Here is a 13,755-nt window from a genome sequence, read left to right on the forward strand (position 1 = left end):
TTACACTGGCGAATAAACTAGAAATCTACGAGAGAGAATTGAATCGAAGAAGAGTGAAAAGAGTAGAGAGTGTAAAGGTGAAGAATCAGGCTGTGTGAAAAAAAGATTGAAGGTATCCAAAAAAAAAAAAAAAAACAAAAAAAAAGAGAAAGAATTGTGACTGAAATGGAATCAAGGAGGCGTTTTGCTAAATCGATTGAATTGCGCGACGAATGAATGCTTCGATTCGAGAGAGAAAAATATTGTTATCTAGGAAGAATTCTAACCATATATAAAGTATTTCTGCAGTATCGAGTCAAATTCGAATTACTTTTAAAGATCTAAATCGGTTTTTAACGGTTAAATCGGTTTTTAAATATATGTATATATTTTGAATATTTATACAAATAATTTATAGGAATGTTTCGCGACATATTTTTTAAATGTTAATATCACTTTTACAATTGGGTCTTTTGTTCATCTCATTTACTTAATTTGTGCAGCGATATTATTCAAAAATTCGAAAGATTTTAGAAATGCAATGCGTATATCCCATACAAATATTAACTTTTTATCATATAATATGCGATTGTGTGACGCTTCCATTACTCGCGCAATTTTGCTATGCTTCTTAACAATTCGTTCAAAAAAACTCGACTAGTCGCGTCGAACATTGTCGCATCAGAATGAGAGAAACGACATAGTGAGGTGCATTGTCGTGAGAAAAATTTGAAAGAGCTTGAGTATCCACATTGTCCTTTTTCTCGATCATACTATTTGGGATAAACGTATGAATTGTCATCGACGTTCTCAGACGACAGTCAAATACACATGCAACGGTAACACTGAGGAAAGAGTTCAATTTCAACAAATAATCGATAAATTAAAAAAAAATAATAATAATAACAAAATACTTTAGAAACATATTTGTCGAGCAGCGAAAAATTTGTAAACAATGCTGTAAACTTTACTGAAAAACATTGTAAAATTTAGGGAAATAATTTTCTGCAGTAATTTTATTTTATACGTAGACAAACAAAAATAAAAAGCACACATTATTTGAGGATTATTAAGTTACGAATCATGTATGTTGTGTTGTGTGTTATAAATAAAGAAATTACTCAATTCAATTTTCTCACCGGTGCTTTTTATGTTTAGGTACTTAAGATCTTTTTTTTCTTTTCCTTAAAAAAAAAAAAAAAAAACTTCCTTCCTCAGAGTGTATGTCACGAATGCATTGCAACGATGACAGCCGTGCTTGCTCGCAGAACTAAGAAAGTCTGAACTCCCGCCTGGATCGTCGAAGAAATCGATTGGATAATCAAGATAACTTCTACACGAGAAAACGCTTAAGGTACTCTTGATGCTGTCTAAGGCCAGTGATCGGAACGAACGATATGCTCAAATTGGCTAACTTTCGCGTGGTTACAAGACAAAAACGCGGATTTTTTTTTTCATCCATTTCAATATTCGATAAATACTACTACTATCGTTTAATCTTTAGAATAAGTTTTAAGCCACATAAACTAGCTTTGTTTATACTGACGTAATTCAATATCAGTCCTTTTCTAGTTTTCCTTTCAGTTTAATTTTTACTAATCTCTACTTTAAAATTAATTTCAACTGCATTGTAACGCATAATAATATATATATATATATATATATATATATATATATATATATCTTTCTTATAAGAATACGACTCTTACCTGCGCATATTTACTTATTTATGTATATATATATATTTTTACGTACTCTTTTCGATATCAAGCTCATCTCAGCATTTACATTCTCTATTGTGTAATAAATATTGTCTAACAAGATATGCATAACACTTTGATAAAATTTCTCTATCAAATATAATCTTATTTCTATGCGATCTGATAACACGCACTTAGAAGTGAGGCACAAAATCAATGATAATTACATCAATCGATTTTACCGCTTCGATTTTACGTGGGATCTCGTCATCCTTTTGAGCTAATAAATCTGATCTTTTGGGATCAAAGCCAAACACTCGATCGTTCGTTCCGACAAATGGTCGTGTTGACGACACGCTAAGATCTCTATGAAGGATATGATTGGACACCACTGCGATGAGTGGATCGAATTAATTGGTGTTATACGACGTGATCATTGCAACGTTCTACAAAGCAAGCTGAGGCTCCTAAGACGGCCGAGCGCAGAACAAGGATGGTCGACAGGAACAGCAGGAGTACGGGATTCGAGCTCGAGGTCGGGGGTACACGATTGCACATATCCTCCTCACAGAAGCACATGTGACCAGTGCCGGTACTTTCCATCATGCACACGTGGTCCACCATGAATAAGTTTATTTGTAGTTGCGAAGTGCAGGTTCTTCTTACGCTCTCGTACGCTGCAAGCAAACGAAAACGATCAGCAGCAAGTTAATTCCTGCGCACTACAGGATAAAATTTCGCGTAATCCTTAGTAAAACCATTTACTTTTTTTTGAAAAAAAAATAGCGATTTACTCTCTATTTTGCCAAAATATATTTGGGTAATCTGTCTAGTAAATGAACACTTAAGCTACGTATCTGTTAAAATTACTATTCAATAATCGTTATTTAATCCCCTGAATTACTATATTACTGTAAACGAGCTGTTTTATTATTAAGATCAGACATTTTAGCCATTCTAGCAATATTTAATATTTATAGACTTTATTAAAAGTCTGACATAAGATTGAATAAAAACTTGTATATTCTTCCTCGTGAAATATTATAATAGTAGGAAAGTGACCAATTCGAGATTCAATAACCAGATCTTCGGGTCAATAAACTTCTTTATTTTGGTGTAGTTTTAAACAAATGTTTCGACCCTTAATTTAGATTTTTTTCAGTGTACTACATATGACAATATACAAATATATTAAACAGACTAACGCAAGAAGTTAATAACGCATATCCCAAATTACAAGGTTTTTGAAAACTACAACTTACAGGAAGGTTCGTAGGTGTAGGAAGAACTCAGTCCATCAGTCGCGCATCTCCCCGTCAACAACACGCAAAACAAAATCTCGATGATACCGACTCGAAAAACACGCCGAATCACTAACTAGCGCGACGGCCACCGACAGACTGAGCTACATCCTTAACAATGTTACTACTCCGAAATCATTCTCCTACCGACGTCTCAACATATCAAGCGTAAACATCGCAAGAATACCTATGTCGCTTTATACAACTTCAAAAACGGGAAATAAGGTTTTAGTTTATCTGTGTCCGACATAACATTAATTGAATGATCTTGTATTTTGATATGAATCATTTCGGACACGGACTTTTTATAAAATGATTTTTCCAAGTCTAAAATTTTGGTATTTTGCCAATAATTAAATGTATGATCCGTATCGATTCGACGTTGTGTGACGACAGAAGCACTCTCAATACGATGGTGTTAATCCGATCCCTATGCTCCGCAACTCTCATTTTGAGCTTCCTCCTGGTCTGACCCACGTAAGAAGCATCACAATTATTACATCGCAAATAATATACAACATTTTTCCTTTGATTATATTCAATTGGATCTTTAACAGTTTTGATAAATCTATTCAATTTTCTATTCAATATTCAGACTCCTGTATGCTATTAAAGATTCTTCTCCCTTCTTCAGAAACTTGAAAATTGTTTGTGACAAGCCATTTATATAAAGTACTACGAATAATTTTCCCTTTCCGTTACCCGAAATTGTTGGGAATTCGAATTTTTTCTTAACTACATCAAAATAAAGAAGTTTATTGACCCGAAGATCTGGTTATTGCCTCGAATTGGCCACTTCTCTACTATATTAAATAAAAAGTGGCCAAATAACCAATGAACAAACATGAATTTCTAACAATCAATAGATTCTTACAAATCTGTTAGTTGTTATATATTTCATTAAAACAATGTCTAAGCAGTGTAAATATAAAAACAAATTTATCACAGGACTATTAAATGCACTTGAAATATTTAATTGTAGATGTCAAACAAGACTTACTTTGAACTTGTGCAAATAAATCGAATGTAATAACGTGCCGATTATAAATATAAAAGAGAACATCATTTTGCGAGACATCTGTAGATTTTCACTGAAAGTATTGTGTTAATTATTGACGTCAAGAAAGCATGCTAGGTCTTAATTTTTTGTATAATATAAAGCAATGTTCATTCACTAGAAGGTGTTCATTCACTGAATAAGTAACCCTATTACTTTTTTTTTTTATAAAAATATATTTTTAAAATATTGAAAGACTTTATATAAAGATAAACACAGTAATGTGACAAGGCTAATGGGAGCACGAACACTGTTGTTTGTGTGTTGACAATTTATTGAGTAAATATAAAGTGTACAAACGTTTCGACCGGAGATTCGGTCCTTATCAATGTAATTCTAAAATACGCATGATGTAAAATTATAACACGATAAATTGAATTTAAGAAAGTTTTTAAAATTTTGATGTTGTAAATTATACATAACATAATCGTTAAACAATATTGGAATAAAATGTCCTCAAATAAAATCACTGATCACATGTCCACAACTATCTATGTTCTTGACTAACATCAACTTTATTCATTTGACATCTTTTATAATTTGGACATGTGATCAGTGACTTTATTTGAGGGCATTTTATTCCAATTGTTTAACAATTATGTTATGTATAATTTACAACATCAAAATTTTTGTTTAAAAAATTTCTTAAATTCAATTTATCGTTATAGTTTTACATCATGCGTATTTTATAATTACATTGATATGAGCCAAATCCCCGGTCGAAACGTTTGTACACTTTATATTTACTCAATAAATTGTCAACACACAAACAACAGTGTTCGTGCTCCCATTGGCCTTGTCACATTATTGTGTTTATCTTGGATATTGAAGCCTGTGTGTATCTTGAATTTCATCACCTTGCAAACTTTATATAAATTAATAATTTATATAAAGTTTGCATATATTTATTTTGAATAAAAAAATAATGCAACAGCTTACAGAGACTATTATTTTAATGACAAAAAATATTTTTTACATTTTTTGGTAAAAATAAAAAAATGTAGAAAATTAATTTTTATATTTTTTCGTAAAAGGTAAGATAAGACCAATACGAGAAAATTACAAGTTGTTTGTGTATGGAATGTACATTTATTTTGAATACGAAACTAAACGTTTCGATCCTATGTTTCGGATCTTCTTCAGTAGTGACGTGTATGCGCTGCTTAATTTATACACGTCACTACTGAAGAAGATCCGAAACATAGAATCGAAACGTTTGGTTTTTTATTCAAAATAAATCTAATATTTTGTATTAGATTTATTCAAAGTAAATTCCATACAACTTGTAATTTCCTCGTATTGGCCTTATCTCACCTTTTACGGCATTTTCACGAGGACTTCACTTCTCATCTTTTATATTTTTATTTTTTTAAGGTAAATTAACAGTTAAAATAAAATAATTTGGTAAATATTGACATTAACGGTCCACCTTCCGATCAACTTGAGCTTCACATATGTTGTCAAAGACATTGTCCTGAGTAACATGCAAACACTTTTAGCCGTCGCTTGTTTATAAAAAAGTTATAGACAAAAAAAGTTTTATAAATAAATTTTTTTTTCGACATTATGTATATTTTCTTCATGTTATAAGTATGTAGGCAGGGGGGGCTACGCGTAGCCTCTCCCCCTGCTCCCCCCTCGAGAAAAAATAAAAAATATTCAAAAATAAAACATCATAAACAGAAGGTAATATGTACGCAAAACATGATAAGCTTAGGGGGTGCAGAGGAGGGGCGTAGCCCCTCCCTTGCAGGGGGGCGCAGCCCCCCTGCCTACACGCTTACAACATGAAGGAAATGTCTATAATGTCGAAAAAAAATTTATTTATGAAACTGTTTTTCTTTGTAACTTTTTTATGAACAATGAGCGACGGCTAAAACCTTTTGCATGTCACTCAGGACAATGTCCTTGACAACATATGTGAAGCTCAAGTTGATCGGAANGTGGTCCGTTATTGTTAATATTTACTAATTATTTTTATAAATAAAATAAACAAATAAAACTTTTATTTTTTAATTGTAGATCAAATCAATTATGAAAAGTGTTTTTGAACTAACATTAAATCGGTCAATAAGAGCCAACGTTAGATGTCGTGCAAAATGAATATACAAATATATATATACATATACAGTAAAAAAAAAAAATTTAACTTTGTAATTTTAACTTTGTTTGCATATTCCAGAAGGTCCACTCTAAATTTTACTTTAAAATAACTCATTCGTTGTGAGTCACTTATTGACAAACTAGTAAAGTCAAATACTTGACACAATACTTTACATTTATATTTGTTATTTTGACTGTAAGCGTGATGTAAAAATAACATATAAAATAATGAAAACTACACAAAACAGTAGTTACAGTAACTCGTAAGAAATGTTAATAGAACATTTTAGTTTGTACAATGTGGCCACAGATTTTTAAAATTTTTGTAGTATGTTAAATTGACTTTGAGACATCTAGATTAATTGAAATCATTGTGTTAAAAGCACTTAAACAATATTCCATTTTTAAATGATATGCAAAAAATGTTAATTTGTGAAGTTAACATAAATTTAACACGTAAAAAGACTAAAAAAATAATAACATATCAGTATTATGTTAATTTTACATTGAAGTAATAATCAAAACGTCGTAACACAAGAAAAGTTCTACATTTTGACGCGCGATTTTTTACTGTGTATATTTATAGTTTTCAGTGTAAATTATACACATAAATTTTTGAATTAAAATTTCAATTTGTAAGTTCATTTAGGATGCTCGATTTGCATACATGAGAAATGTTCGTTTTTTCTTCTCTCCTATCTAATTTAATAATATTGCGCGAAAAAATATTTATTCCTCGGCCAGGAGTCGAACCTGGAATCTCTCGCTTTTTGTGCGATTGCCTTTCGAATTCGAAAAGTTTTTTTTATATATTTCGTTATTCTAAAAAGATAATGTATTGCGGTAAAATAAATAATACTTACGTGAGTTTGCGTTGCGGACCATCTTCACGCAGCATCCGTTACATGTCATCAGAGGTGGTTGATCCCTGGGCAGTGCTGTGTAGTTGAAGGGATCCTTACATCTGAGATCCGTCCATGAATCGCATTCGTAGCAGTAAACGGAGCGTGCTGTAAAACAGACGCGTTTTCAACAAATCGTGTATTACCTCTATCGCACTCGGAAAAAAATGTGCACGAAATCGAAGAAAATGATTTATTAATGATGAAGCTAGTTGTTAAAAATCAATGACAAAATTCTTTACACAAATTTCCTGATCCCGCATTTGCACTAAAAAAAGAAAACGAGAATTCCCAGCAATTACACAAAAAACAAACTGCAAATTCGCAAATTGCAATGTGTCTCCATGTTATCATTAAACTTATAATTACTAAACTTTTAATTAAACAGAAGTGTACTTAACGCTAGAAAAGTTATAAGAGAAATTTAAGATAAACAAAACTTAAATTACATCTGCTAGAAATTGTTCAATCTTTGAATTATCTAAAGTGTAATCTAGAAAATTATACTTTGCAAATGCATTGTTTTCCGAGCACACATAAAGGATTTTTTTTTCGCATCAATGGGCACCCGCGCGTGAACTCTAAAACAAAAACAAGTCAGGCACCGTTCGGTTTTCCACGCCACAATAAAGAAGCCCTTCAGCGACTGTGCTCGATGGGACTGGACGAGAAATAATAGAGTGAACTACTCGAAACTTATAATTAAATCGAAAAACATTTTATATACATTTGATGTATTGTGCGATGAGAAATCAACGAGAAAACAACAACATCCGAATTAACGGAAAAAGCTGCACTGATTTCCAAAAGGAACTTCCGTAATAAAGAAGAATTTTCTCCTCGTCCAGTATTACGGAGCGAAAGCAATCTCAACCCGGTTAATTCCCGACAGACATTTCCTGGGGGAGAACGCTTTTCCGCCCCTTCCCCGAGGGGTAGAAAGTATCTCTCTGACGAGTGCGACTTGGACTGCGTCGAGCTTCATCGAGCTGCGATCGAGTCCGACGACACGGCACGGGCACACCGAGGGGAAGTGTGTAAGCTGGCTTAATCACTCACTCTGGCACTCCGCACGACAGACGTTGGCAACCGCGAGTACAATTGCCGCTGAAAATGAAAGACCGGTTACTTGCTACGGGCGATGTGCGTCGCCGCTAAACTAATCTATGTAAAAACTTGTGTGACTCGAGGGTCAAATTCAACAAGCGACAATACTACTAGTTGTCATGTAAACGCTATTTGTAACTACGGTGGCTGTGACTACCACTACTACTGTCCGCTACTGTTCTCTATACAGCGCGGCTATACCGATACTAAAAAAGAAAAAACGATGTCGGGGACCGTTGATTAAATTATGCTAGCTAATGAAGTAACCGAACCTATAAGTTAGCATCCAATAATTGGCATTCATGGATTTTTTCTAGTTAACATTTTTGTCTGTGTTTTACTTTTTACTTGACATTATATAGTAGGTTAATTTGATTTTTTTATGGCATTATTATTTCAGAGTCCTTTAGTTGGCACTCTTGAACAAAAATTGATAGATCTTTAAAGTGCCAATCATTGAGTGTTTTATCCTATGTAATGCTATCGGTCGATTAGTCAAAGAGGGATTCTGCGCCAGGCACGTCCAGATTTGTCGGTTTGCGCGAGCGGTTTCTTTAAAATTCCAATATTTTGAAACAAATACAAAAAAAAAAAGAATGTACATGGCGAGTTTCTCTTTTGCAATTTTAATTTTAATGTAAATTATGAAATGACATATATATATATATACATGTATAATTTATATATGAAGAATATTACAGCAAGAAACGTAAACAGTACAAACCGTATTGTGTATAGAACGTAGATCTGGCGTAATTTTGAGATTGATTAAACTTAACCAGACTCGAAAGAGCCTTGAGACACATGCTATTATATCTGTTTATAGAAAGAACAATTATTCCTTTGTATAAGAAGATAAAAACAAACGTTGCAATCTCTCACGAAATATATACGTAAAGTATCAAGAGACACGGTATAATGCCTCGCGCCAAGTTTGCGCGCGCTCGCGCGCGAATAATTTTCTCTCTGTCAAGTCTGTGAAAAAAAAAAAAAAAAAACAACGTAGATGGCCATTACAGATATGTTTGCGAATTTTTTATTTTCCTGTATTTTTACGCGCAAGTGAAAAAGGGCAAAGGGGATGAACTTTTGCGTGGTGCGGTAAAAGTTTATATTGAATTAATCGATCATGAGTGTGTTTTTTTAAATTCTTTTTATACATAGGTGCATGACGTAGTCACGCGGTGTAGAACACGAACTGCAGATCTAGTTTACTTACCTGATATTGTTACGTTTTATTCTGCGTGAGAGAGGCTTCTACGAGAAGTAATCAAATCGATATTCTTACGTATACTTGCTCGGCGTGTTTTGATCACTTTACGGCGTGTTTAGAAAAGTTTGGTTGTTTTTGTAAAAAAAAAAAAAAAAGAACAAAAAACAAAACTTTCCTAGCACGCATTAATCGTATGATATATTCATTCAATAAAATACGTGTACGGAAAATGTGCATGAAGAAAAAATAGAAAGAGTGAAGAAAATCTGCAAGTTGTTTACGTGATAAAGATAAGTGAATATAAAAATTAGATGGAAGATTTTTTTCTACAAAGTAAAAAAGAATCTTATCATACTACAAATACACAAACAATGATTGCGTTACAATATTTACATGCATAAAAGTTTTCATATGTATATATTTCACACAAAATGATTTGATTTACATATATTGTACATGTTTTGCGATTTTCCTTACAAAGGAAAATATCAAAGAAACCGAAAAACTTGAAGATGCCTGACGCGCTATATTCTGAAAATAAATCTCTCCGTTTTTGATCGAATCTAGAGAATTTGCTCTTTTTTCACAATACACACGTTGTATACAATGTGCGAAGTTTTTTTTTATCAACTTGGAAAAAAGTCGAATGATCTCTCAATGTAAATTTTCAATTACCGAAGACGAGGATACGAACGAATTTTCTCTCTAGATTTCATCAGACGCGGATGTTTCAAGGATCTTACGTACGTACGTGTCCACGCATCTAGACGCACGGAGCCAGCGGCCGTACGCGTGTTGATCGATCTAATATGTAATAACACCTACGATCTAGATTCTTAACAAAGCTCACAAAGTAATTTGTAAACAAGCTGATTACTGATTTAAATAAGATTGGATTTACATTGGATTTACCGAAATATACACAACCGCGATTATTCATACTTGGTTCCTTAAACTCTGCGTTCGGGAGGAAGTTAGTTTAACGCTAAAGAGAAGAAGAGAAGTAAACATCCTAATATATAAATCGATTATATAATATTTTTCTTTCGTCTCAGTGAGTTCAAGCAAAACACATTTTATATCGATTGCTCTAATCACAAAGGCACACAAAAAAAAAACTAAACACACTGAATTCGTTAAACACTCGCGCAAGTGAACAAATTTTCAATCCGACAATGCTATCCTTGTTTTGAGAGATATAGAACCTTCAAGATTAAAATACGATTTAAATAGAAAGCTTATTTTCGCAGGTACACTCACCCACGATCAAATAATTCGTCGACATGCTGACGACGATGAGATCTTCTTACGCGCTTCGTCTTAACCTGGTGTCATTTCTGATGAGATGTCAAATAGCGTTCGATTAGCGTGAGCTGATTCAGTCGATCACACATATATTTCAGGCGATCCCTGAAATCACGAATCAACCTCCAAATTAAATTTAGAGCGACGAATGAAAATGCGATTCCAAATTTCGCGTAGGAAATATGATGATGAATTGTTTTTTTTTTTTTTCGTTGTCGGATGTCTGTTTCTCTTTTATTGCCAGAGAAAGTAATTAAAAACAATAACTAAAGAATATATTTCCGAAACAAATGTAAATAAATGATATTTATTCATTTACAATAAAGTTTAAAAACGATAAAAATACGTGTAATATTAACAAGTATAATAGTTAAATACGGTGTTTTTTTTTTAATTTCTATTTATAAATGTATATAGAGAGCTTTTTTTTATAGACGTTGTTTATGTTGTTGTCTGGATTAATGGGTTGATGCATTTATGTTTGAAAATTGCAATAACGCGACTGTTCAATTTACTTAACAACGCAATGAAACTTCATACTAATAAGTGTTCAAGTTCAGTATCATAGAAGTTCGTAATGGCTTATGACCTATCCTATCAGGTAACAGCTAGACTTAATGTGATATGTGACGTACTATTTACTAGTGAGCAAATTAGATCCATTAAAGATTCATTTGTGAAGGAAACAAGATAATTTTTAGTTAAAAATAAAAGAAGAAATAACTAAATAGAAGAAGATAGAGAAACAATTCTTTTTTATTATTTTTTGTATTTTTATAATCGTGCACAAAATTTTGATCCGATTTTATGTATTTTTATATTCAAACAATTAATAATGATTCAAGGCTCGTTGAAATTAAACCAAGAAATATATAAGGCCTTACGAGCCGTTTCCAGGATGTTGAGCGGAAACTGTACGTGTGCATACATATATATGCATACACGTGTAACAAGTTCAACTTGTAAATTTTTACAAGTGAGTATTTTTTGAATTGAAATCTCAATTCTTACATTCATATGGGATGCTGGATTTGCATCTCACATATGAAAGACCCCGAATACCCTCTTAATTAATTTTTAAAATATTGCAAAAAAAAGGCACGGAAAGCCGGAGATTCCAGGTTCGACTCCTGGCCAAGAAGTTTTTTTCGCAATATTTTAAAAATTAATTAGGGGAGGTATCTGAGGTCTCTCATATGTGAGATGCAAATCCAGCATCCCGTATGAATTTAAGAATTGAGATTTCAATTCAAAAGATACTCACTTGTAAAAATTTACAAGTTGAACTCGTTACACGTGTATGCATATATATATATGCACAGTTTCCGTTCAACATCCTGGAAACGGCTCGTAAGGCCTTATATATTTCTTGGTTTAATTTTATATTGTTGTTTATCGAAAATGTATATTTATACTTACAGACTTTATTAATTAACAGCAGAGGCGGACCGTTAACTTTGGGGCCTTGGGCTAACACTGTTTACCTGTGCCAGTACTTGGAATTATTTTTAATGCAAAAAAAAATTTGTTTTTGCCGTTTATTTTTGACCGCAAAGAGGCCCTATCCATTTAACTGAGCCAGTACTTGAAATTATTTTTATTGCAAAAAGAAAAAACGGTTGGTTTTGCCGTTTATTTTTGACCACAAAGGGGCTCTTTGATTGAACGGGGCCCCGGGCTGCAGCCCATAAAGACCATGCCTAAATCCACCTCTGATTAACAGGCATTAATAACAAGCATTGTTATGTTCTCCTATTTAGTTATTTTTTCTTTTATTTTAATCAAAAATTATCTCGTTTCCATCACAAATGAATTTTTAATTGATCTAATTTGCTCACTAGTAAATAGTACACCACATGTCACATTATTTTTCACAGTAATTGTTAAAAAGATTATCTAACCGTTTTCTCTTGTTTGGAAACTCGACTGTGTGCAAGTTTAAACTTCAGTGAATTCTGATTTATGTGTATATACTATATTTTATTTTATACGCACACAAGGATCTCTTTTTACATGAATAGTAATTCAATTGAAACGTTAAATTTACCGCAGTAATTTCTGATTTCCGCGACATAATTGTTCGGACAGATCAAAACGCAAAATCGCGAAAAATTTATTATTTTGTATACATGAGTGGCAACCACGCGGCAATAAAACTTAATACACACTTATATAGACGTAACCACAAAATCGCACGTACGTTTTCCTTCTTGCACGGATCGGAAGAATTAACTTTTTTGCGATACTAGTGTCCTCTTTTCTGAACGCGATGTTTCAAACGCGAAGCCTGCTTATCTTGCCCGCTGTCACATGCCTTCGTATATCGTCTTGCGATTTCTGGGAGATTCGATTGTCGACCTTACTGCAGAACGCAAACGAATGTTTCTTCTGCGTCTACACCCTACTCGAGTTCGTCGGACACCCCGACGCTCGCAAGTCCGTCGACATTATCGGTAGTGTGTGACCTCCGTGAAATGTGCGTAATGAGGACACCGATGCTGCACAATATCCGTTTCGTAGCGCGATGCGACTACCGCGGACGCGAGACTACGTCGTAAAGGCGGCGCGCGGACGCTTTTAAGGAAACTCGACACGCGCGCAAGCGGCGCGCCGACCGGGCCATGGATTCAGGTCGATCAATATGACGGGGGTCGCTAGTCTGTGCCACGTGCTCACGTTGCGGTACAATACCGACCGTAATCTGCCGCCCGCGCTGCGTCGTTGCTCGACAAAAGCACAAGTAGAGCAGAATATAGTAGTATATTCATTTGATTTCATTTAATACGGAACAGTAGACGGTTTAATCGGATTGGCACGATTAATGCCGGAATAAGCAAAGAAAATGTCGAGATTAGCTCTCATGTACACGTGAAGTATCAGATCAGTCCACTCGGAAATAAAGAGCGCTTGCGTACTTCAACGCTGATTTTCTGCAAAGTTTGAAACCTATAGACAGAACAAAAGCTCGAAATTCTACGAAAGGAAAGACAAAGGAAAGACATAGAAGATATCAGTTAGAAAGTTTGTGAGTCTCGATAAATAAAGTTTTCAAACTTCAGCCGATTGAAAATAATTTTTGATAATCCTG

At 33.6% G+C, this 13,755-nt stretch overlaps 1 protein-coding gene across 4 annotated transcripts; it reads right to left on the minus strand.

Annotated features, from left to right (window-relative positions):
- Window positions 1-1,634: 1,634 nt before the first annotated feature.
- LOC109856629 (protein quiver) lies at window positions 1,635-13,231 on the minus strand. Of its 4 annotated transcripts, XM_020432124.1 has the most exons (6): window positions 12,868-13,231; window positions 10,623-10,772; window positions 10,275-10,347; window positions 8,102-8,149; window positions 7,004-7,150; window positions 1,635-2,356 (listed from the first exon to the last, which is right to left on the minus strand). In XM_020432124.1, the coding sequence occupies exons 3-6, from the start codon at window positions 10,300-10,302 to the stop codon at window positions 2,100-2,102; spliced, it is 480 nt and encodes a 159-aa protein (XP_020287713.1). In that variant the 5' UTR covers window positions 10,303-10,347; window positions 10,623-10,772; window positions 12,868-13,231; the 3' UTR covers window positions 1,635-2,099. The 4 variants fall into 4 exon arrangements, with proteins under 4 accessions (XP_020287713.1, XP_020287714.1, XP_020287716.1 ...); XM_020432125.1 differs by having other exon boundaries at window positions 10,275-10,772; window positions 12,836-13,231; XM_020432127.1 differs by lacking the exon at window positions 12,868-13,231 and adding an exon at window positions 12,087-12,423 and having other exon boundaries at window positions 10,275-10,772.
- Window positions 13,232-13,755: the final 524 nt, after the last annotated feature.

This window comes from Pseudomyrmex gracilis, unplaced genomic scaffold, assembly GCF_002006095.1.
Source record: "Pseudomyrmex gracilis isolate BER0280 unplaced genomic scaffold, ASM200609v1 scaffold_127, whole genome shotgun sequence".
Classification (NCBI taxonomy): domain Eukaryota; kingdom Metazoa; phylum Arthropoda; class Insecta; order Hymenoptera; family Formicidae; genus Pseudomyrmex; species Pseudomyrmex gracilis.

What these genes read in the sequence shown, in the direction of transcription:
- LOC109856629 (XM_020432124.1), bottom strand. Translation starts at nt 10,302, where the DNA reads ATGAATAATCGCGGTTGTGTATATTTCG. An exon ending in TCGCGGTTGTGTATATTTCG is followed by an intron (nt 8,150 to 10,274) that starts GTAAATCCAATG and finishes TTTCATTTTCAG; the next exon opens with CGGCAATTGTACTCGCGGTT. An exon ending in CTGTCGTGCGGAGTGCCAGA is followed by an intron (nt 7,151 to 8,101) that starts GTGAGTGATTAA and finishes TCTGTTTTACAG; the next exon opens with CACGCTCCGTTTACTGCTAC.